The 26,374-nt window shown below is 32.1% G+C and overlaps 2 protein-coding genes and 1 pseudogene across 3 annotated transcripts; all 3 read left to right on the forward strand.

The window, feature by feature from the left end:
- The first annotated feature begins 366 nt into the window (after positions 1-366).
- On the forward strand, positions 367-3,252 carry LOC21401444 (peroxidase A2). Its single transcript, XM_010111516.2, has 4 exons — positions 367-649; positions 1,041-1,232; positions 2,155-2,320; positions 2,626-3,252. Exons 1-4 carry the CDS (start codon positions 446-448, stop codon positions 3,081-3,083), a joined length of 1,020 nt encoding a protein of 339 aa, XP_010109818.1. The 5' UTR covers positions 367-445; the 3' UTR covers positions 3,084-3,252.
- A 3,172-nt stretch (positions 3,253-6,424) lies between these two features.
- On the forward strand, positions 6,425-9,623 carry LOC21401445 (annotated as a pseudogene).
- A 1,359-nt stretch (positions 9,624-10,982) lies between these two features.
- On the forward strand, positions 10,983-16,269 carry LOC21401447 (cytochrome c6, chloroplastic). 2 transcript variants are annotated; one of them, XM_024174396.1, is made up of 6 exons: positions 10,983-11,225; positions 11,323-11,449; positions 14,112-14,209; positions 14,300-14,331; positions 14,893-14,956; positions 15,984-16,264. In XM_024174396.1, exons 1-6 carry the CDS (start codon positions 11,166-11,168, stop codon positions 16,122-16,124), a joined length of 522 nt encoding a protein of 173 aa, XP_024030164.1. In that variant the 5' UTR covers positions 10,983-11,165; the 3' UTR covers positions 16,125-16,264. The 2 variants fall into 2 exon arrangements, with proteins under 2 accessions (XP_024030164.1, XP_024030165.1); XM_024174397.1 differs by having other exon boundaries at positions 11,161-11,225; positions 11,303-11,449; positions 15,984-16,269.
- Positions 16,270-26,374: the final 10,105 nt, after the last annotated feature.

Raw genomic sequence — 26,374 nt, forward strand, 5'->3', positions numbered from 1 at the left:
AATAAAAGATAAAAATTTAAGGTCATATTTATTTTATCGATTCGAGTTTTATTACAGTAAAAAGTTTTCAAAAACAATAACATTTAATTTTTTTACTACAATAAAAATTTCTCATATAGAGTCACATCTTAATTTAAATTAAAAACTCAAACTAACGAACTAAATGAGTCTTAAAACTATAAAATTAAAAATATCTGTCTCCTTTTCCCATGTCTATGTCTGTGTCTATATTAATGCAAGAGAACGACATATCATTATCCACGGATATTGAACACAAATGGCTTTCTCACGCTGTTTTCTGATAACCCTTAACTTAAATTAAAAATTCGAATCAATGAATGAATCCTAAAACTATACATTTTAAAATATCTGTCTCCTTTTCCATGTCCGTGTCTATATTAATGCAAGAGAACCACATATTATTATCCACGGGTATTGAACCCAAATGGCTTTCTCACGCTATTTTCTGGTAACCCTTATCTCTGCCTTTGTGGTTGGAGGGTTTGCTCAGCTAACTCCAACATTTTACAATGAAACTTGTCCCAACGTCACCAGTATTGTACGTGGAGTCATTGAGGGGGCTCTGCAGACCGATCCCCGGATCACCGCCAGCCTCCTTCGCCTTCATTTCCACGACTGCTTTGTCATTGTACGTAGGCACCACGCGCCGCCTCTTTTCATATTTATACACACATGTTTCTTCTATGCTCAATATTTAGTTCTCCTAATTCCCTATTAACTCGTTTCTCTCTCGATATGGATATGTTTACGTGGTCTGCAGCTACTTCTTGTTTCCCACTGATTAAATATTAGATATCGTTACCATTTTGTTACTTTGTACGTATACAAGTATGTATAAAGCCTAATTATACCTGTGCACGTATAAACGTCAAAATGTAGACTTGCCATTTTCGGTTATTTGTATACGTCCTACAAGGTATATATTACGAGTGCTGCAAGTTTTAGGTCATGTGGGCGTTTTCCTCTAGATTTAGCTCTCCCAAGTAAACTTTGAGTATTGACGTACTATAAATGTTCAGGGTTGTGACGGATCGCTTTTGTTGGACAACACTGCTACGATAGAGAGCGAGAAGGAAGCAGGTGGAAACAACAACTCAGTTAGAGGTTTTGAAGTTGTGGATGATATCAAGACTGCCTTGGAGAATGCTTGTCCAGGCACAGTCTCATGTGCAGATATTCTCGCCATCGCAGCTGAGGAATCTGTGAATTTGGTACGTAATTATCAACTTATTACACGCATATCCGTGTATTAAGTGTCCCAGAAAATTTGTGAGTCTATTTGGTTCACGCGTTCAAGTCAGTGATTCTGATTATTGATGGGAATTTTCTAAGAGAACCATTGGTGAGAAATTTTTAAATTCAAATTTTTCATGAGAAAAAAATACTATAACAGAATCAAAATCATAAGTTTAAATACATTTACTAAAAGGACTCTATATACACATCTACTATAAGAAGTTAGAGAAATGACGATACATATATCATAAGGACAATTTGACGAATTTGGTAAAGTACATTCATTAAAAAATATAAATTATTATTAGCTCATCTCTCAATAACTTAAGCTGTGAGAATATTTTTTTATAAACAATTTAATATTAAAGCATGAGGTAGTGAGTTTAAACCTAACATCTGTAATTGTACTCTTTATCTCCTTAAGTTATTATCATGAGTTGAATATTTAATATGCTTTGGACTTATTATTTAATATTTTGGGCATTTTAATTAATTAAGGGCTCTATATATATATAAAATTTAAAATAGCAAATTGGAAATATAACAAAATTTTTGAACTATTACAGGAACAACAAATTTAATAGCATTAAATTACTATACAATTATTATATTATTTTTATAATGTTTTAAAAATTTTGCTAAATTTCGCCTTAGGATTTGAAATTTTGTCATGTAATTATTTCATTAATTTATCCAAACAATTACTCAGCGTTAAACTATAGAAATTATATATATGTGGCTATACTAAAAAGTTACAAGGAAGATTGATAAAGTATGTGAATATAATAATATACATCTTGCCGAACTTGGTAATGTTCATATTAAAAATTTATTATAAGAATAAATAATATATCTTTCTATATGGATACATCTCTTAAACTAATTTCATGGTTGCAGTCAAGCGGTCCCTCTTGGACTGTCCGATTAGGAAGAAGGGATAGCTTAATAGCCAATCGAACCCTTGCCAACGAAAACCTTCCGAGTCCATTTCTTACACTCGATCAACTAAAAGCCAACTTCTTAAAGCAAGGCCTCAACACTACTGATCTGGTTGCACTCTCGGGTAGGTTTTTTCTTTAGTTCTTTCTTGGGAGTCCTTATGATGGAGTAAGTTATTTTGCTCTACCGGTGGGAACTGCGTATTTACTGTTGGGTTAATTTTTTCGACGTTAGATCTGCAATAGGAGCGGTTATAATATGTGAGAACATATAAGATAATTTGTGCGCTTTATTTATTTTAAGTAAATAAAAATTAAAAGTGAACACATAACTTTTTTTTTTTCTTTTGTAAATTACTAAAAGAGCAAGACTTTTGAGACATTTGACAAAGATTTTGAAATGTATGTGCCAAATTATCATCATAATTAGGTGGTCACACATTTGGGAGAGCTCAATGTCGATTTTTTAGCACTCGACTATACGACTTCAACAGCACAGGCAGTCCTGATCCCTCACTGAACACAACCCTTTTACAAACCCTCAGGCAGATATGCCCGCAGGGCGGCAACGACAGCGCCGTAACCAATCTCGATCAGTCAACTCCGGACGTTTTCGACAAAAAGTATTTCTCCAATCTACTGCTAGAGAATGGAGTTCTCCAAACCGATCAAGAACTGTACTCCACTAGTGGTGCCGACACTGCTCCCATTGTCGACGCCTACAGTGCCAATCAGACAGCTTTCTTTAATAGCTTTGTGGTTTCAATGATCAAGATGGGGAATATTGGGGTTCTGACCGCTACACAAGGAGAGATTAGGTCAAACTGCAGAAAGGTTAATGGAGATATAAGTCGTTTATCAAGTGGCGGTTTGGTTGCGGAGTACTGAGGGACAACTTAATGAAAAATGTAAAGACCTTATAAGGATCATGAGTGCTATAAATAAGTTGCATATATATATATATATATGCAGCAATATTATGATGTTATGATAACTTATGTTGATAATTATCGTGACTTTGGTGTATGTTTATAACATCGATCCTATTTACCTAGTCTCAAACAATATTCTAATCAAAAGAAGTAAAGAGAAATACTATATGAAGATCCAATCAAAATCAATCTGTGAAAAGACAGCAAAAGAGTAAAGTTGGATTAAGAAAGCGCACCAAAAAAAAAAAGAACTCCTTGAAAAAAATAATTAAACATGCTGAAAGATGGTGGCAGAAGGCTATGGCCAGTTTGGAATTGTTTTGGCTTTTATAAAAGTTGTTGTTAGCTGTGATGGGTGAAAAATCAACTGTAATAAAAAACAGTTTAGTGTTTGATAAATTAGATTTTAAAAGTGATGATGCTTTAATTATAATTGTGTTTAAATAATTGATAAATAATAATTCTAAATTACTGTAGACTTTAAAATGACTCTAAAGATTGAGACAAATTGTCCTATATTTATATCATAAAAAGTTAAAAAAATGATTTTCTTTTTCTCTAAATGTTGCTAAATAATTGCACCGACACGTTTTAGATTTTATGGGCCAGTAGTATTTTAAGGATTTTCATGTCTAGAAAAAAGTAAGGAGGGCAAATTTGGTAATATAATTTTATTATTATGGCATTTTAGGAACTGAAGTTTCAATCGACAAGCTCTAGGACGGATTCTTCCGTAAGTGGAATCCAAAAGGCAAAAGCTGGTCTGACAAACTTTTAAAATAAACTGTTAGGGGCAGAGACTTGTCCAATAATCTATTCCTGTGGGCAGCCGCGGTAACCCCAAACGGGGCCTAAGCCGAAAACTTTCGCAATAACGGTCAACATTGGTGGTTCTCACTGAGACCTTACTAGAAAAAAGAAGAGTGAAAATTCTAAGAGGGGAAAAAAAGTGCTTATGTTTGAATGTTTAATTAGACTATTTAGGACCCGTTTGGTTCGTTAATTTGAGTTTTTAATTTGAGTTAAGATGTAATGTTGTGTGAGAATTTTTTACTGTAACAAAAAAAAAATTAGATGTGACTGTTTTTTAAAATTTTTTACTATAATAAAACTCGAATTCTAAACTCGAATCAGCGAAAAGAACAGGTCTAAATTTATAAGTAAGAAGACCATGCATGAATATACATGCTACACCAAATCACCCACAAACAGGGGATGAGAATTGTTGCGAACAAATCCTAAATGAGCATTATAATGAAAATAGAAAAATCTTGAAATACTGTTTCTTTTTAAAAATTATAAAATATTTCATTTTCCATTAATTGAAAATGCCGCAGCGGAATCCAAATCAATGAATGTGAGAATATATGTATGATTAGAAAAATTACCTTGAATTCAAAAAAATTCTTCTCCCACGAATTTTTTTTTTTCTTTTGTAACCTTTAAAAACGATAAAATCTTTCTTTGGACTTTACTAGTAGACAAGTTATTCAAACCATTGAAGAAAGAGACCTTCCTGTGGAGAAAAAAGAGTGCTTTTGCGATCCAGATGAAGTGAATTTTATCTGTAACCTTGAGTATATTTAATACTTTTTAAAATATTAGTACTAATGTTATGGGCTAAATATTTAAAAAATATAATATTATGTTATTAACATATATGAGTATTAATTGTAATTTTATTTTTTTTTAATACACAACATTCTTATACACAACCAACACACAGTAATGCATTATTCTTAAAAATTTGAGACAAGATTTCTATATGAAACTAAACACAGTAATGTATTATTCATAGAAATTATATTACTCCCTATCAATTTTTTAAGAATATGATTTTTATTAATTACTGTATACCAAACACCCCCTAGTGTAATATGGGCTCTAAAGAATAAGAGGACTATCCAAACTCTTTAGGGGTTGTTCTTTTGTAACAAAACTAAAAAAAAATTTAAACTCAAGTTACAACTTTATTCAAGTTCATGTTCTTTTAAGTTCCAACTCTATTCAACTTTACTTAACTTTATTCAAGTTACAATTTTAACTCAAGTTATAACTTAAATTCAACTCAAAAACTACACTCAAGTTACACTCTAAAAAAACAATCACAGTATTTTTCTAGACCTTTCCTTCTAAAGAACACGTAATACACTATGTAATTTTCAAATACTGTGTATCATGTGTTTTTCTACCATCTCTCTTAGTATATATATAAAAAAATCTTGAACTCTTTTTTTTTTTTTTTTTTCTCAAAATAATAGGGAGTACGCAAATATTGTACCTATCCATCGTAGTATCTCATGGTAGTTAAATTGTATATATTTCATTTTTTAAGTGTAGCTATTGTAATATTTTGATGTAAAAATTAGGGTTAAGTTTTTCTAAAGGTGACATGTATATTTGAAATTCTACTTTGATATAGAGAAGTGGTATTCCTCTAATTCACCCTAATATTTCTTATCATTAGATTCTATGGAACATACTACTATTTTTAAAGACATTTTCAATATAAAATATTGATGAAAATTTGATTGTTTGGAACTATATGTAGAGTATTGGTAAAGTACATAGTTTTTTTTTTTTACGCTTTTAGGGAATTCTCCGAATTTATAAACTTTTTAAAATATCCCATGTGAAAAATAAATTATTCTTTTTGCTCTTTTATTTCTGTCTAAAGTTAGACTATCTCCAATGTAAATACTAATGTTAATTGTATATTTAGCATTAAAAAATATAATATGGTATGTTATTTTCATTTTTATTCTAATTGATAATGCTATTTGAAATGCTAAATTTACTTTTTCATATAATTATGAAGCTTTGAAACTTTTACAATACTTAGAGAATGCAAAAGTTGCATTGATTACATGAAAAAGTAAACATTTTAACTAATAGTAATCAAATACTAAATTTCTCATATGCTATACTTAGTGAGAAATTTGCCACAAAGTGTAACATATGAGAAATTTGACACAACAAATAGTATTACATTAAAAAGTATTTTTTGTACTCAAATGTTAAATTTACAATTAATACATTAATTATAACATTGCTCTTATATGAAAAAACATACTAAAAAAAGGTTATGTGGAAAAGTCATCTCAAGTTGGCCGAGTAAGTGAAACAATATCCATAAGACTTTTTTTTTTCTCCATTTTTGGGTAAAGCTATAATTTTTTCTTTAATCTTGATATTGAAGATGATTCAGTTCTGGGATAATTATCAACCTTCTTATATACCTTGTCGTCGTCTATATTAATGCATACAACTACTTCTCCACGAGTATAGATAACCCAAATGGCTCTCTCACGTTCTTTTCTGGTAACCCTTTTCTCTGCTTTTGTGGTTGGAGGGTTTTCTCAGCTAACTCCAACATTTTACGATGAAACTTGCCCCGATGTCACCAGCATTGTACGTGGAATCATTGAGGAGGCTCTGCAGGCCGATCGCCGGATCGCCGCCAGCCTCGTTCGCCTTCATTTCCACGACTGCTTTGTCATTGTATGCACCATACGCGCCACCTCTATTAGCACATATCTCTCTGGATATGTCTCTGATCTGTGTGCTTTATGTTCTGCAGCTTGTTCTTATTTTTAACATGATTAATACATATTGTATTGTTTGCATTATGTTACTAGTACGTGCACAAGTATATAGCCTAATTATACTTGTGTATTTATACTAATTACAAAGCTTTGGACCTACCATTTTTTGTACGTACAGAAGAATTTTTGTTATTCGTACGTACACAATATTAGGAGTACTGCAAGAATTAGGTCATTTTATTTTGGCGTTTTCCTCTAGATTTAGCTCTTCCAAGTAAACTTTGCATTGCTATGTATTTGAGCCAAAAATTTTAACAATTAGTTACGATTCTTAGTTCAACTAGTTACAAGTATATGAATTTAAAGAAGCAAATTGAATATATGTGCAAAGTAGTGGCCGGTTTTTCTTGAAGCCTAATTCAAAAAGTTTGATCTTTTTTTCCGCCAATAGCGTACAAATTTTACAAATTTGTATATTCACAGTAGGATCAAAATAGATCGTCTTTTTCCCTCAAGAAATTAAAGATCGATCGATCGTCCTTCTGAAGTCTATGTATACGTGTATAAGTAGAATTTGACCAATTGTAAACGTATTTTTATGAGTTTAATTTTGTTTATTAATTACTTTTTCAATTATTCTTGACGTGCTTAATTGTTAAAAATGTTTAATTAGGGTTGTGATAAATCGCTTTTGTTGGACAACACTGAAACGATAGTGAGCGAGAAGCAAGCCCTTGCAAACAGTAACTCAGCTAGAGGTTTTAAAGTTGTGGATGACATCAAGATTGCCCTGGAGAATGCTTGTCCGGGCAGTCTCATGTGCAGATATTCTTGCCATCGCAGCTGAGGAATCAGTGCATTAAGTATGTGAAGGTCTCGTTCATTTCGTTAGTTGAAATCATAACTTAAGTTTTTATTACAATGTTTTTTTTCATAAAAATTCAAATTCCATTTTTTTTTGCTACAACATTTTCTCTTGTATGAATTCACTTTTTAACTCAAATCTTAACTCGAATGAGCGAAACGAATGAGAGTGTTGTAGAAAATCTTTGCATGTAATTGTTCTAAAAAGCTTAGAAAAGACGATAAGTATGTTATAAGGGAACTAATTTTGTGGTAATATTTTAATATATCTCTTTATATAATAATCTAACAATACATAAAAGAATTAAAGTACTTTTTTATAGGGCTGTCACATCACGGTCCATCTATTTTTTATTTTTATTTATTTTTACTTTTTTTATCTTTATTATTTTGTGATTTTTTTTTTTACATTTTATTATTTGTGTGTTTTTTAAAAATATATTGTTACTCATTTACTCTTATGAGAGTAATTTTTTTTTTTTTTTTTTTGCATGTATTCCTATTTTATTTTTAATTTGTTAAAAAAATTTCTTTAAAAAATGTGTCCATACTTAAATTTTTTTTGTCAATTATTATCTTTACACATATTTCTTTTTAAAATAAATTCAAAAATTCTTAGATAGTTGTATGAATGAATTTCTCATTATCCGATAAACAATAACTCTTAAGGTGTCTCTAACACGGCAATATATGTGGAGTGTGTTACAAAACTAGTATCTCTTAAAAGAAGTAATTTTATGGTCGCAGTCAGGCGGTCCCAGTTGGGCTGTCCCATTATGAAGAAGGGATAGCTTAATAGCCAATCAAACCCTTGCCAACCAAGCCCTTCCAAGTCCTTTTTTAACACTAGATCAACTAAAAGCCAACTTCTTAAACCAAGGCCTAGACTCTGCTGATCTGGTTCCACTCTCGGGTAAGTTCTCTTTTCTAATTTCTTTCTTTGTTTCTTGTTCCTTGTTTCGTTTCGTTTTGCTTTGTTTTAATAAGTCCAGTAAGTTAGGAGGTACTAGCTTGTTCAATCAAGACCTACTTGTTTAGGAAAGTTTCGTACCAGAAATTTACAATGTTTTCATAAAAATCACGATAATAGTGAATTAAATGTGAGAGAAAGCACTATAATAGAAGATGTTAAATTTGAATTTTTATAAAAGAAAATACTATAACAAAAACTTGAGTTGTAATTCGAATTAGCGAAACAAACTAGGCCTATATTTGTTATAGTCTGCTGATCATTGTTTTCAATATTCATTTATTGTTTTTTTTTCTCTCTCCATCTACATCGCTTAAGCCTCTGACCCCAAAGAAGCATGTAGCATACCCGACCACCAAGGCTACTGAGCTTTTTTTTTTTTTTTCCCCCTGTTCTGTAGCCTTTTGACGTAATAATGATTCATGTAATATATTCTTAATTGAATAAATAAGTTATAATTATACAAACACATAAGATAATCGAGTCGGATCATCGCGATATGTATATATATATATAGTATATTTGTACATCTTTTAAAAAATTAAAATTCAAAAACTACACAACTTTTTTCTTTTGTAAATTACTAAAGAGCAAGATTTTGAGACATTTTACAAGGATTTTGACAGCTTGTGCCAAAATTATCATCTTTAGGTGCTCACACATTTGGGAAAGCCCGATGTCAAACATTTGGTCGTAGAATGTACAACTTCAACAACACAGGCAGTCCTGATCCCACACTGAAGACAACCCTTTTACAAACCCTCAGGCAGATATGCCCGCAGGGCGGCGACGGCAGCGTCGTAACCGATCTCGATCGGTCAGACTCGGGACGCTTTCGACGACAAGTACTTCTCCAATCTCCTGGTAGAGAATGGACTTCTCCAAACTGATCAAGAACTCCACTCCACTAGTGGAGCCGACACTACTGCCATTGTTAACACCTTCAGCTAGCGCCGATCAAAATGCTTTCTTTGATAGCTAATTTGTGGTGTCAATGATCAAGATGGGGGATATCAAGGTTTTGAGTGGCACACAAGGAGAGATTAGGTCAAACTGCAGAAGGGTTAATGAAGATATAAGTCGTTTATCAAGTGGTGGTTTGGTTGAAGAGTACTAAGTGAATGTAAGACCTAATCAGGATCATTAGTACTACAAATTTACATTATGGTATTACGATCAATTAAGACGATAATTATATCATGACCTGATCATGTAAGACTCTTCGGTTGAGAAGTGGATTAATGGAGGTAAACAACCTCTAATATAACTATATATCCTGTACCAAGCTTACAACGTGCTAAATAATATTGTCACAATAATGAGTAAAGAATAGAATATGAAGTTCCAGTAAAAATTAATCTGTTAAAAGATAGCGAAAGACCACACTTGAAAGAAAACGCACCAAAACCAAAAGATGGTGGTAGAAGGCTAAGCTGAAAACTTTCCCATTGATAGACCTCATCCTTGACAGATCTCATTAAAATCTAACTAGAAAAACCTAGAGAGAAAATTCCAAAAAGGAAAAAAAAAAAAAAAGTGTTTATCGTTGAATTTTTAATTGGATTAATTATTCAAATTTATAACTTGAAGGCCATGCATAGCATGCTACGCTAAAATTGCCCACAAACAGAGGATGTGAAAACCACAAACAAAACAACCAATCTTGCAACTTTATTATCTTTCCGAATATGTGAGAAGCCTTAAAAGTGATACTGCGAAGCTTATTAATGGTAGCAATCCCATGGGCTTTTCAAGATCACCACAAGAAATGAAGGCAAAAGTGACCAAAACATTGATCGCAGAAAGCCAGATTTTTCCTAGGTAAAGTTCTTCGATAAAAAATCTATGATCCCAAGTTGGTCGTGGAAGTTTGGTCGCAGAAAATTTTTTTTTCGACCAAATTCTATTTGGTCCCAGAAAGCTTTTGTGACCAAAATTTAGTTGCAATAAACTACTGATTTTGCGAACAAATTTTGGTCGCAACAAAAATTTGCGGAAAAAAACTATGAAAAGTGATGGCCGCCGTTGAGTTTCTAGGACCAATTTTTAGTCATGTAAAGACTTTGGTGGCTAAAACCAGGCGTTTTGGTGACCAATTTTAGTTGCAATGGTTTCTGGCGACCAAATTATGTTTCATATTTTGGTTGGAAAAAAATTTTTGGAACCAGTTTTGAAAATATTTAATTTCACCATCTAAATATGAGAAGTGGTTCAAAATAACTCTTGAATTAATTTTTTTTCTTCATAAATATCTCCTGAATTATTGATTTTGTATAACTTGTCTCTTAATTTTTCAAAAAATTGGGGAGTAAATTGACATAAAAATAATAATTTAGAGGGTAAGTTAACTTATAAAAGCATTAATAGTATCATTTCATCATTTTATAAATTTTATAAATAGAAGGGACATTTGAAACTAGTACATAATTCAGAGGATAAAGTGAGTCCTTCTTATAAGATTTGAAAGCATGTTGAAATAAGATATAAAGTCCACGGTATTTATGAATAAATTTATTTATTTTTTCGTTTTTGTTTTTCGTATAAGCAACTGCACAACTGCATAACTTTGGTACAAGTCAGAGTCCAGCTCGGTAATTTGCCTCATTCGCCTTATCCTTTCCACCCATCCTCTTGGAGAGAGAGAGAGAGAGAGAGAGAGATGCAGCTTCTATGTGTTACGCCCAATTGTTGCAAGGGTTCTACCTTTTGTCCTCCAAAGGTATCTCTCCATTCCTCGTGTCTTTCTCTTTTAAATATATATATATATATATATATATATATGTTGTCCATGTGTAGATGTTTGAGTTTGTTCGAAGGGTAATAATGTGAAGAAGGCGCAAAACCCAGTTCCAAAACGTCATGATAAAGTGAAGTTTCTTAAGAGCTTAGCTCCACCTTTAATGGCTGCGCTTCTGACTTTATCTCCAATCGGCTACATCCCAGGTAAATTCCACCTCGTACTTCTGAGGTTTATCCCTTTACTTGTTTACAAAACAATATTGTACTTTCCATGCTTTTCTTTTAGAATCCCAGAATTAATCCTACTGTTATATAAGCATCCAATTCCACTTGTAGCTCAAAATATTCCATTTTTGGTCTTCCTCTAAAATTTCTGTTTATATTTTGCACGACATCCCCACAAATAATGGCGTCCATTATCACGCATTGGCTTTAGTTAAGGATTTTCTTTTGGGCGATCTTTGAGGCTAAACATACTAATTAACGCCTGTTTGATTGCTATTATATTTTGTTTTTATTTTTTATCTTGCGGAGATCCCCACCTTTAGGTTCTTATCTTGATGAATCATGGGATAAAAAAGATCTTTCTTGTCATGGTAGAGCGGTCGGCTGTTACTGACTGGTCGTAGGTTTAAATCCTACTTGGGGAGATTTGGATTTGTTTTTTGATGTCATATGAATAACTTTGGGAATCCCGTATTGTAGATTATGCTTCTCGCAATCTCCCATATAAGAAGAGATCAAAATTGTGGCTCTTTGGAGAGTCCCAAAATCCCTCCACTAATCCCTTTACTCCTCTCCCTCCTTCCACTTTTCCCTCCTGCCAAACAAGCTCTTAGCTCCAATTTGAAAAGGAAAAGTAAAAAGAAGAAAAAAAGTATATTATCAAAGGTCTTAGAAACTCAAAATCATAAGTATGAGGCGATTGTTGTGGCATGCTTAGTGACTGATTTCTCATGCTCCAAAAGAAGCCAATTTTTCCTTTCATTACTCTATCAGCTATCCCCTTTTACTAGTCAAACCAAAGTTTAAGCATCGGGTTCATTTCAGTTTCATGACATCGTTTTTTTTTTCGATAAAAAAAAAACCAAAGAAATTACATTAAATGAAAAAGACTACAAATGAAGTTTGAAGATGGATGAGGAATCCATCTAAAAAGAAAGAAAAAAACAAGACAAGAAAAGTGACTCAATACAACCAAGGCAGTAATAAAAAGAAAACCTATCTCCAAAACATCATCCCAACTATATAAGATTCAAGGATAAAGGAAAGTGCTTCGACGAAGGATCGGTTGAGGCCCATAATGAAGCTAAGAATTTAGCCTTCTAAAATAAATCTTCAATGACCATATCCTTGTCCTCAGTTATCCTTCTATCATGCTCCAACCAGATTAACCGAAGAATAGGCGAAACCATAGCGCGCCAAATAGTTTGTTCCTTCTTATTTTGGCCACATTGGAACCAGTCCTCAGCAGAACTGAATTGCTATGAGCTGGAATGGACCAATTCAACTCTGCAGCACCCAAAAATTTCCACCACATACTCCGAGCCAACTTACAGTGAAGAAACAAATGGTCCACCAATTCTGTACTTTCCCTGCACATAACGCACCAGCTAGAGGACAAATTAGAAAGAGGATGTTTTCTCTGCACTAATTCACAAGTGTTCAGTCTTGTGTGAAAAAACAACCAAGCAAAAACCGTAACTCAAACAGGAGCACAAGATTTCCAAATGAAACTATAAGGTTTGAAAGGGAAAAGGTATAGATTTTTGACCATAGGGACAAAATAAGAATTACATGAAAAGCCATCTGCATGACAAGACCAAACCCTTTTATCAGTTTGAAGAGGTCTAGGGGAAAAAGTCCCCAAGACAAGAAGAAGATTAGAAAGTTGATTTTTAGTGTTAATTTTTATCCTTGCATAAAGTGCAAAATCCTTGGCTCACTTCTATTGAGAAGAAATATCATTGATCTTTTAAACAGTTGACTCTGCATCTGTCATCATCCACACAGTAAACAGTAACTGTATCCTTTCAGAAAATATCTCCACCCTTTTTATACTATTGAAGCATTGCAATTCAATATCATTCAGTTAAGCATTATTCTTGGTCTTGGAGAAGAATGTACAAGGGATTTGTAGAAGATACTTGGATAGCAGATGTTAAGAACAGGACCAGGTCTTTCAACCATAACCCAATAAGATGTGGTTGAATTGAATGTGAATCTTGAACCTGTTACAACTGTCCAGAGGTAGAAAAGAGGAAGTAAATAAATAAATAAATGTGGTAGTAATATGACAACAGATCATAAGTGGTTATCTTTTATAAAACACAAAGTCCCATCTTACTTGGCCTAATTGTATACATTTTTCTTTACAGCACTTGCTATTTTTGTGCCGCATTTTTTACCACCTAGCTCTGCATTGTTGCGAAATCACATGTCATGATTACTTCCACTTAAGCCTGCGAGAGTCGTAGGCTTGTGGCAGAAAATACGAAAAGTCCAGGTTTGACGACATACTAAAAGTTATCTAGTTCATCTCTTGGAACATCCATGGCCGACCTATTTTGTCTCTTGTGGATTCAAGCATTTAAAGTTTTCTTTCTATTTCGTTTTTCCTCCATATGAATGGTAGAGGACGTTGTTACCATATGCCATATGGTACCTCTTTTGAAAACTTCATCTGCTTTGAATTGCGTTTTGAGCTTCTTGTTATCATTCAAGCATTCAGTTCGTATTGTAATTATTTTCTTTCCAAGTCGCACATTTTTTCATCTCATTTAATTGCGAAACTTTATTACATATTATGCATCGGAAAAGATTTATGACTGTTTTATTTGGGTTTTAAGCTGCTTCTCTTGTGCAGATTCACTTGGACAAACCATAGATGTACAAAGAGGAGCGTCGTTGTTTCGAAAAGCTTGCATTGGCTGTCATGACGGAGGAGGAAACATAATACAACCAGTGAGAATCTTTTATAACTCATTGCTTTATTTAATTCTTTCTCTCGTCTTTTACTCGGTTATTTCTTCTTGATCTTTTTCTTGTTTCCAGGGTGCAACACTCTTTTTGAAAGATCTCCAGAGGTGACTGCATAACTTTGTGTTATGAACTTGATATTTCATAGTGAAGATGGAATCAAATGCGACGATCGAGTTGAAACAAGAACACTTGTTCTTCAAAGTACTAATTTGAAATATATACAGATTTTAGTACAATAGTACTGTTTGTACCAAACTATTGAACTTAATCAACTCCATTACATATTTGGTTGAATATTTGTAGTTGTGATTCTCCAAGATAAGACGGGTAAATAGGAACAAACACAATTTCTTAGAGTATAGTCTTCCGCTTAGTTTGGTAGGGCTGTGGATTTTAGAAAAATTACTTTTAACTGTACTGAAGGAAGAAGCAGCTGTTACAAGAATCAGCTGAGTGTTTGGTAAACTGTAATTATAGTAGTTGTGCCGGTTCTAAAATCAGTATAATCTTCGTCTTTTTAACTTGTCAGTAGTCGGTTCAACTTCGAACATTAAACTACTTCCAAACACAGTCTAATGACATGCCATGATTTCTGTAACAGTCCCGCTTTTGTTTTCTATTTTCATTTCGTTCTTACCTCATGTTCATTACGTTTTGTTGTGCAGAAATGGAATTGACTCGGAAGAGGAGATTTACCGTGTTACATATTTTGGCAAGGGAAGAATGCCGGTAAGTATTTTAGTAATAAAAATTATAGGGCTGCCTAGCCACGGCAAGCAACCCCGATCAATTATATAAAAGAGAGAAAATTATAGCATAATTTTTCTATAGGTAATAAATAGCATAATTTAATAACTTAAGTTTTCGACACTTTTAAAAAAAACCAAAAATACCATCTCTTTCCCTCCCTTTGGTCAGATCCACCATTGCCGGCACCTGGCCAGTGACCAGCGACCGTCACCGGTGACTGGTAAATACGCTAAATCAACCGGAAATTTGATGAGCGCATCCTAACCCGAATAGTCCAATCGACTCAGCACGACTTATATCTTATGTGTGATCATATTCACGCCCACTAAGTTCAATAAGAGCAAACTTAATTAGGAATACCATTAAAGAAGGGACTTTCGGATGTTTTCCCTTGATATTTGAATAGCCCTTTAGAGTCTGTTTGGTTCATAGATTAGAACCATGAGATTAGAATTATTTTTGATTTACGTGTGTTTTTTGTGAGAGAAAATACTGTAGCGAATCATGAACTATGATTCGAATCAGAGAACGAATTCTCTAACCAAACGGGAATGAACTAATCAAAGGCGAACGCTGTACATTTTACTGAATTACACTATCCGTCAAAAAGATAATTTACTAGGTTACTACCAGTAATCTACCAGATGCTGCTAGATGCTAGAAGGCAGTCTTCGATCACCGATGTTGGTGAGAAAGCTGGTAGATTTTTATCATAATCTACCATAATATTTTTTTATAAAAGGTTTATTTTTCTCAACGAATATTCTCATATTAAACGGAAAATAACCATACTACAAATAAAAAATTGGGTTATTCAAAAATCCTAAATGGGCTTCCAAAACTGGGTTATCCGGGTAGCCAAACTTGCACTTCTTTCTAAAATAATGGAGTATTGGGCAAATTACACCGTTAATTTCGTTTCTCTTGGGGCCAGAACTTTTTGATTTTTTCAAATTTTCATTTGTTTATGGAAGGTGTTATCTTATATTTCGTGCATTGTTTGAAGGGCTTCGGAGAAAATTGCACGCCCAAAGGCCAATGTACATTTGGAGCTCGTTTGTTGGATGACGAAATTAAGCTTCTAGCAGAGTTTGTCAAATTACAAGCAGATCAAGGTTGGCCTAACATAAAACTTGATGAAGATTGAATCCCATAAATCTATAGATTTTGAAACACCTTCAAAATATATGTATAAAGCGTTGAAGACAATTGTATTATTTGTGTTCCTATTTCGTTGGAAGATGTCGGATCCTTTGCTGAATGGTTATTCGTTACGTACTTTATCTTCTTCGCGTAAATTTCGTTCATTTCACTGATTTGAGTTTAGAATTCGAGTTTTGGTACAGTAAAAAGCTCTCAGAAACAATCACATTTAAATTTTTTACTACAGTAAAAAGTTCTCATATAAAGTCACATCTTAACTCGAATTAAAAACTCGAATCAGCGAACTAAACGAGCCCTGAGTGTGGCGGATCAAACTTTATACTTATAGAATCAGATGTAAAATTACTGCTAGAATATGCATGGTACCACATAATATATACTTTTTTAGAATTTTTCAAGTAAAATTTTTCTTCTAGTTTTCTTCTGTATATTATTCTTCTTATTCTAAGTTATAAAAATTTCAATTACAACTAGTGGCATGTATAAATGACAAAGTGCGTCCAAAACCGGACCCAAAAAAAAATGATTGAAAGAAAAAGAGAAAAAAATCCCAGGTTGGTATGATACACACTGCCCTTTTCTTTTATTACTTTTTGTGGTAAAAGTTTAAAGTGAGAATTAGCGGCGATAAACATAATTGGAAGGATCAGCATTTACCCAAAAAAAAAAAAAAAAAAGTTCCAAGGAAAAACTAGTTATTAATATATTTATGAATTATTATCGTTCATTAATGCAATCAATGATGCTATGTGGAAATGCTGAAACGATAAAATAATCTTAATTATTACATGATTAACATAGAAAACATGAAAACATAATCACATTAAAATGGAGCCCACGGCACGTTCTGTTGAATGATAAAATTCATAATTTTAAAAACTTGATTGATATTTCAATCACATTCATACCTGCCAAGCCCACTGCCTCAACTAACTCAAAACATCTTGTCTCATCTAACTATTAATTATGAATTAAAACCCACTTTATGCTAGCCAGCCAGATTGTTGCTAAATTCAGCTAAAGATTCTCTAGCAAGTTGGTTTAACTACATTTTGAATACTTATTAGGGACTTTATGTACAGACTGACAGAATGTAATTAACAACATATGATGGGTGATAATGTTATGCTTGGTTTAATCTTTCTGAAACTTAGTGGGAGTTAAAAGGATTTGGGCCTCGTTATATCTATGGATTTTGAAGCCAGACGGAGGAGAAAAATGCGTTTAGAACTCGTTTTAAAATAATTTTATTTTTTATATAAAAATAAAAATGAAAACGTTTTTAACCTCAGACATAAATCATTTTTAAAAATGTGTTTGGTAGTTTTATCAAGAGATTATTTTCAGTGTAAAAAACCCATTAATGTCTCTTTCTCTCTCAGCTCGAGAGAGGAGAGAACGAAAACAAAAAATGAAAAACAACTAAAAGTTATTTTTCATTTCTCTCTCATTTTACACTAAACTAAAAAATCATTTTCATTTCTGTTTTTTGTCTTTATTGCGCCAAACGTCGTTTTGAAAACGTTTTCATTTTTTCTTTCTCGAAAAACGTGAAAAACAAAAACGAGACCAATTTCAAACGCTGCCGGCCGTCATAATTCAGAAGGCACAATATGTATATTTTAATGTTCATAAGGTATGTTGACACAAGTGATAAAGTTCAAGAGAAATTAATAAAATTTGTCATGATATCTTTGCCTAAATAGGAAAAAAGAAGTTAATTATGACCGCTAAATGAAACGACATAGAGTAGAACGCAGAGGGATTTAGGTTTGAAAGAATGTGGGTTCGATTTGACTACTTTATCCAAAAAAAAAAAAGAAAGAAGAAATAAAAAAATAAAATTTTGTTAAGAGTTTCAAAAGCAATATGATAGCTTCCTGTGAGGTTGAATGTTAAGTTGAATTTTAGAAGTGTTTCAGCAACCACTTTGATCCAGATGAGAGTTTGGAAATATTGACCGTTTTCAAACGATCACGGAGGGATGTGATTGAAAGGGTGTAGAATCTGGTTTGGTGGTGTGTGACGACAAAATGATCGTTACTTTAATCGTATTATTTAACTTAATATCTAGAATTTATGGAACATTATATATATAGGAGGTTTTTTTAGGATGATAAAAAAAATAAATTATCAATAGTTTTCTAATTTTTAATTGTTAAATTTATATTAACATTTATTTATTTTGTATTTTTTTTAATTTAATGTAATTTTAATTAAATTTATTATTGAGAAACTGACACAATTAATAGAGAGATGGAAGACCTAACAGAAAAGGTCCTTATATATATAACTTGACTTGTGATGAGTATTGAAATTATTTTGGACTATTATAGTTATGTATTACAAGTTAGTTTACATGACATAATCGAGTGAGTCAAATCCGAAATGTACACGGCGTACCTAGCGTAATATATTATTATTAGATTTTACAAATAGATTGGTTTACATAATATCATAACTAAGTCCGAATCTTGAAAATATATTTAGCAAACTAGTGTAGTAATATTTTATAGAATAGTATATTTCTTAACATAGTGGTATCCATAATTTTTGCATCCATCACCTTCGTATTAGCACGTAAATCCGTTATATAGATTAAAATACGGGGTCTTACTCGAATTACCTACAACATGAACATACATAACAACTACAAATTTTTTCTCACAAAACATTTGCAGCCGTAATGAATGAATATGCAATGCTAAATTATGCTTTATCATGGATTTTGTTTCATTTATAAGGCCAATGTGTACGTATAAGGTGCGTGAGATCTTCAGGAGGTTGGGATTTATAAGGTCCCTAACGACACTGAAATCCTAACATGATATAAATTCTTCCTTGTGATGATTAAACATAATCTTGATCCTTCTTTGTAAAGGTTAGTACGACACTAAACTTATCTTTCATTAGCCTATCTACATTAGCCTCTAACTAGGTTTAATCATGTATTAATTGACATATCAAGATTTATCATGTGATGCATCGTGGCATAATTATATATATGTATATGTGTGTATATATTTATATTAGAATTTCATAATAAATGTTAATTGTAATTATGTACGTAATAACATTCCATTAATGCATACATGTCATATAATAACATGATAATCTTAGCATGTGACCGTACACACAAACATAGCACATTACTATGGAAATCATTTTATTGATGTTGTTGGTGAGATTTGTACTTATCTCAACTTCAAAAATCTCAATGTCTTAAAAATTTGTTGGCTAAGTAGGAAGGTTTAATTTTGTATCAAATACCCAACAGGAATTTGAGTACTATGCGTTAGCAAGTTCATAGATAGGAATTAAATTCCTAATCTCAGAAATTTATTTAATTTATTTTTTCTAAATAACAGTACTAATTAATTAATTTATGTTTAATTAAAGTAAATTCTTGAAATGCTAAACTCATATGAAAGCTTACTTTTGAGCCTTATTAACCATGAATAGTTCCTAAGGCCCACCAACAGGAAAAGTGACCAATTCATTCAGGAAGCCCAAATTGGCCCAAAGAGTTTTCAAAGTCTACTTGGGCAATTTTAAAATGTACTTTGTGAATACGGTAGACTTAATTAGAATTTGTATACCTAACAGAAATTATTATAAATATATATTATATCTTGTTTTAGTCCTACATAATCTCATCATATAAAATACATTCATTTAATATCTCTCCATATCAACGATGCGGATAAGCTCGTTTTATTCCTAATGAGAATGACATATATTAATATTATTTTAATTAAAGATGCTAAACTTTAATTAAATTTATTATTGACTTATTTTGATCATTATTCTTAAAATATTATTCTTTAATATATAACACTTATATACAATATTTAAGGTCACATAAATAATCATAAAATTTTAATGATATTCACAAAGTATATAAAATACACATGAGCATAAAATAAGGAAATTTCTACTATATGTTAAATATATACTAAAATCCTTATTAAATCTCATACTTTTAGGATACCATTCATAATAACATATATACATTTTCTTTTAATAATATTTTTGATTAACCCATTTAAAAAGATTACTATGCATTAAATTTCTTTAACAAATTTGTTATCCAAAAAAAAAAAAAAAAACACTCGGTAATCTCCTTCTCTTCCCTCTTCTTTTTCTTCACAAATAAAACGCCAAGTCAAATCTCGGCCAGCCTTGTCGGGGAAGCGCGCGACATACCTTAACATGTAAAGGGGGGCACAAGTTGCACGTGACGGCGACCTCGTACGCTGAAGTTGGGGTGGAGGCAGATTCAACGATGACTTATTGCGTTAGAATAGAAGGGTGGTGTTCTTTTAGGTAGGCGTTGTGGGTTGGGTAAAAGTGAGTCCGACGAGGGCAGGTAATAGGCCTATGGGAATGCGGTTTGGGGGCGATGGGGTGAGGGAGCGGATGCACTAGTTTGCTAGGTAGGGGAATGTAGACGTTGCGATATACAGTCAATCAGAAATAGATTAAATCAATTAAGAAAATCATAATGATTCGAATTCAGGATTATTGATAATTGTTATTATCTTCAACATCATTAACTACATATGATTAAGATAGAAAATGACATAATATATAACTATGAAATGAATTCAGTACAGAAAATAAATAACTAAACTAGAATTTATAGTAGTTCACCTTTGAATAGGCTACGTCCACTGTTGGGTTGTTCACTATCTTCAATCGAAGGCTTACAAAGTTGTTTGAGTACAATATTTTTAAAGGAATTTCGGCATAATAATAGTAAGTAAGATGGCATAAAGTCCCTTCTAAAGGGTGTAGTTCCTCTATTTATAGAGGTTGGATAAGGTTGTTGTAACACCCCCCTAATATGGCTCTAAATTATCAAATTAGTCATATTAAGTCGTGTTACTTCTTAACCTTCCCTTAATCTTAACATAACATGTTATACGTATTAAGTATGAAAATACGAGCAAATTTGAACGTTTAAATCCTTATATGTCTTGCTAGTACCGGGGTGTATTGAATAAGGAGTGTTATGAGCTTCTTCCATTATTTCCCTCCAACACCTTCTTCTCCGCCTTATCAACCCTTAATGCCTTGTTGGCCACTTTAGCAAAAATTGCTCCCTCCAGGTTAGGCACTTCCAAATCCTTGTGGATTACCGGATTCAAACCATACAAAAACTGATCAATCTTCTGCTTCTCGTTACTGCACAGATGAGGGGCATATCATGAGAGCTCATCAAATTTCCTCAGATATTCGGCCACTGACATTAAACCTTGTTTAAGATTTGCAAATTCTCGTCAACAAACCTCCGGTAATACCCTGCCAACCCAAGAAAACTACGAATCTCTGAGGCATTACTTGGTTTGGGCCACTTTGTCACTGCCTCAATCTCATTAGGATCCACTAGAATTCAATCCTTTGAGACCACATGTCTGAGAAATGCTACCTTTTCCAACCAAAACTCATACTTTTTAAACTTGGCATATAACTGTTTTTCCTTAAGAGTTCTTAGTACTATTCTCAAATGCTCAGCATGCTCCTCCCTCGAATAAGAGTAGATAAGGATGTCGTCAATGAAAACAATCACAAAGTTAACCAAGAAATCCTTAAATACTCTATTCATTAAATCCATAAACACTGCTGGAGCATTGGTTAATCCAAATGGCATACTAAGAACTCATAATGCATATAAATGTAAAATCATGCAATGCATTGGCCAACTAGTATGTGAGAAATCTGGACATCACAGTTGTTATCTTGGCAGTTACCACCCATTTCCTTATTCCAGAAAAGCCACGAAGTAGTGATATGAGTTAGTGGGCGGTTACGAGTAACAAGTAGACAACATTCTTAGCAAGTAGCGAGTAGACGAAATCAAACCTCAATAGAGAACTACTTTTTTTTTTTAATTGTAAAGATTAAAAATAATTAAATGGCTGGTATATGATGGTTTTGAATCAATGGCTGATCTTGAAGTGGATATCTTTCTTATTTTGGTAAAGCACAGAGGGCCTTAATGTAAAACCCGTATATATAATATAAATTTGTTGATTTTTGTTCAATTAATATAATTTTGTATGGGTCTTTCTATTGTATAACCGCACACATGCAGTGCATCTACTATTATGTTAAATTTCATAAACTTTAAAGATTCAAAAAAATAAATTCATAAACGTTAATATGTGTAAAACTATTACTTTACAATCATCACACGATTATTTCTTATTTATAAAATTATTATAAATTGGTTATATTCCTTCAAGTTTGCATCTCTATGCATTGAAATGAAAATGGTATTTTGAAAATTACACCCTGAATTGAGTTTATTAAAAAAAATCATACATTTTATTCATACTTAATTACATAATTAGGTATTTTACACCTTCAGTTATGTTTAATACATGAAGAACATTGAGGTAAAATTTTTTAGTCAAAAACTTCATTATTAAAATCAACCTTTGACTAGAAAAGGTCAGATGGAGCGTGAATTTTAAATGTGAAGGTGTAAATTTGATAAAGTATAAAATGTAAGGTATGATTTATAAACTCAAAATGCCAGGTATAAAAATGAAAAAAAAAAACTAAAATGAAAATGTATACATATACAAGTTCAACTCAAATAATATTTTTTTTGTTGAAAAATTATTATAAACAGTGTTCTTTTTTGTGTTGAAACAATATTAAAGTACTTCTTAATAATTTCACATATATATATTGTAAAATAATAGCATCTAGCAATATTTGTGTTACTAATGGGGACATGCCTAATATCTAACTAGAGATAATTTGGGATCTTCTAAATGAATCTGCACCACTCTTAAACAGAACTGATGGCAGCGCGACAAACAAAAGACATCTGAAAACCCTATCTAGAAAGGAAGAATGCATGATGAACAATCAAACTAAAGTGGTGACCATATAAAATATAATAAATAAAATAAAACCCAACAAAATTATTTATTTGCACTTAAGAAAAGGACCTTAACTCTATATTAGAGATGTCAATATTTTCTAGGCCTCAAAGGGAGTAAGGATGAAAGATAATAATTGAGGATAGAGACGGAAATGAGTATAAATTTTTGTCCTCGAGTTATGGTGGGGCAGGGACGGAGAAGCACTCACCGCCTCTATTTATTATATATATTTGTATATATATTATACGTATATATTTTATAAACTTTTTAAATATAATTAGTCCTTTTGTGGATTTATATTAAGATATAATTTACATGTCTATATATATAATTTGGTTTGTTTTGTAAAACTTTTGACTTTAGTTTAAATTTATAGCGAATTTTTGCTGATTATTGTTTTGATATGTTATAATTATGAAATGTATAGTTATATTGGATGGAGAATGAGGCAGGAGAAGGTGGGAATCTGAATCGGCGACCCAACATTGCCTCTCTTTAAGCATGTATAAGGGCCGGACGATGATTTAGGGAGCAGGAAAATCGTTCCAATAATCATGAAATCAAATAATGTTTACAGACATAATATAAAAATTAGTAACTTGAATCATAGTTGTCGGAATCTTTACGTTGTATCTGATGTCAATTATTCTCTCATTAATTACTTAAAAAAAAAATGTAACGTTCCAAAGAGTTTAAATTATTTTATATATCTGACATTTATATTCATGAAAACTCTAGTTGTTGTTATTATTATTATTATTATTATTATTTATATTACTACTGCTAACAGAAAACCATAGATGTCATAAATACCATTACGTAAAACCCCACCTCAATTAATGGAAATAAAGATAATTAACTCCATGAGCTGGATTGCAATTTAAACAAAAACTATCAACAGTGCAATATCCTCTAAATTTAACAACATACCAAGAAAAAAAAAAAGGGGGAAAGAAATAAATTAAGAAAAGATGTAAAAGTGGTCCTTTTTCCATCGCAAGAGGGTTTTGTCTCTCTTTATGTTTTCATTTGTGAACAAAAGACACCAAAAGACAGAAGAACCACCCAAAGGTAAAGACAAAAAGGAGGCACTCCTCAACTGATTCCACCAACCTGGTCAATTCATGCCCCCTTGGCCCTTGCTATTTATAAAATAATTCATTCAAACAGTATTTAATGACATTGCATTTTGCATAGGAACGTAGGGCCAGCAGCCGCCTAAGCACATGCATATATATATATATATATATATATAAACTGCTAATTCACTTTTAGTCCCTAGCTCTTCTTTACAGTACACACGCATATAACAATAATATTCAGGCCGGGTGAGTTTCAATAGTTCGAATTATAACCTAAATTTTTACTACAATATTTTCTCTTATAAAAATTTAAATTTAATTTTTTTCTGCTACAGTACTTTATATGAATAATTTTCTAACTCAAATTTTTAAATTGAACGAGCGAACAAACGAGGCTTAAATACTCTGCTTGTGCGCGTGTCCTAAGATGGAAAAAATAGCAGCCGAAAGAAAATTTGGAAACACAAGACATACTGCATGTGACGAAGTACGAATGCTTATATATATATATATATATATTATGTTAGTTTTCCATATTTATTGTTGGAGGATCAGAAACTTATCGTCAAGGGAAAAGGTTAATTATCTAGCAAGCTGCCAATTCAAGAGAGGGGGCGTGGTTCAACTTTACTCGTCAAAGCAGAAATAATCTTTATGACAAAAAAAAAACCAATTTAAGAATACAACACACTTAAAAAAAATAGAAAAATAGAAAAACAACATTGTGCAGACTATGTAGAAATCAGCATCTACGTGACAAATTGACTGATGAGATTTTCTTTTTTGTTCTTATTTGTCCTATGATCATGCATCTACAAAATTTTACTTAATTTTAGCTCGTATAATACATGGTGTTAATATAATAGTTGGATGCTAGGAGGTTGGTTAGCACGCTTTCCATGCTTACAACTTTGTGTATATGAAAAATGCTGATATTAATGGCAATCCTTTTGATATTTTAATTGTTTGTGCATTTTAATTGTCACATTCTCTTGAAATATACATAGTCGTAACCGTTGTTGAAATATTGGATGGTGTAACTTATTCTAACATAATGAAAGGGCCTTGGACAGAAAACGAACGTGCTCATGAAAAAAAAAAAAAGAAAAAAAAAAAAGATGAAAGATAGAGATAAAGAGATGAGGGAAAAGAAAGCTAAAGAACAGAAAAGTAATAAAATATTTAAGTACACCTTCCAAATAATGAGAGAGGATAACTTACATTAAAATTAGCCGGCACATTCTAAGTCCGAACTATGCTTCTTACTAATTACTAACTAGCTAATAAATTCCACACCAAATTTCCCACTCAAACTTTGCGAGGGACCGATAATAAAAAAAAATTAAAAATTAAAAATTAAAAATACAAGCACTAATAATGGAAAATGCCCAGTTAAGCAGGCAACCTCAAAAGAAGACAAAAAAACAAAACTGATACTTTGCACATTTGCCCTCCTTGAACATATAGGGTTTTGGAAACTTGCACTCCCTGAAAAGCCATTTATGCTTACGACCCTCTTTTTATTCTACCTTTGTATCTCCTGCTGAGATTGATCAATAACATTATTCATCAACCCCTCCAAATGAAAAAGGAGAAAAAGAAATATATAAATATGAATATACACCCCTATCTATACATAACTAATAAGAGGTAGAAATTTCAGCAAAAACAAAAAAAAAAAAAAAACCATAATAATAAGAGATAGAAAATTAATTGACACTTTCTTAACACAAAAAAGTTGTGGTCCCCTCAATATACGTATATTTTATGTCTGATATAGTCTATTATACAACTCTTTGAGAGAGAGAGAGAGAGAGAGAGAGAGAGAGAGATCGGGGCAAAAAGGGGTCAGTGTCAATAGCTGTAAGAAGGACCAGAACACACTAATAAATTTTAATACTCCTATTCAATCTGGCAACTACAGAGAAAAAACAATTAAGAAGACAGGCTTATATATTCATTCATATAATATTATACATATATGGATGAACTAGGAAAGTTGGAGAGAGGAGAGAAGGGTATACATATATATCAGTCAGTATTTCACAGGGGTCCTCTTATTTAAAACGTGCATGGCTCTCTTATATTTGTCTGAGAAATTAAAGAAGCTCAATTTTCTGGCTCTTTTTATGGCTTTCGATGATTCCTTGAAGGATATTGTACTCAGATTATTCTGTTATGTTGGTTTGAGAGGTTGAAGCTGCCAGCATGATCTGGTAATTACAAAAACTATACATGATCTAACTATATAT

Source organism: Morus notabilis, unplaced genomic scaffold (genome assembly GCF_000414095.1).
Source record: "Morus notabilis unplaced genomic scaffold, ASM41409v2 Scaffold96, whole genome shotgun sequence".
NCBI classification, from domain to species: Eukaryota; Viridiplantae; Streptophyta; class Magnoliopsida; order Rosales; family Moraceae; genus Morus; species Morus notabilis.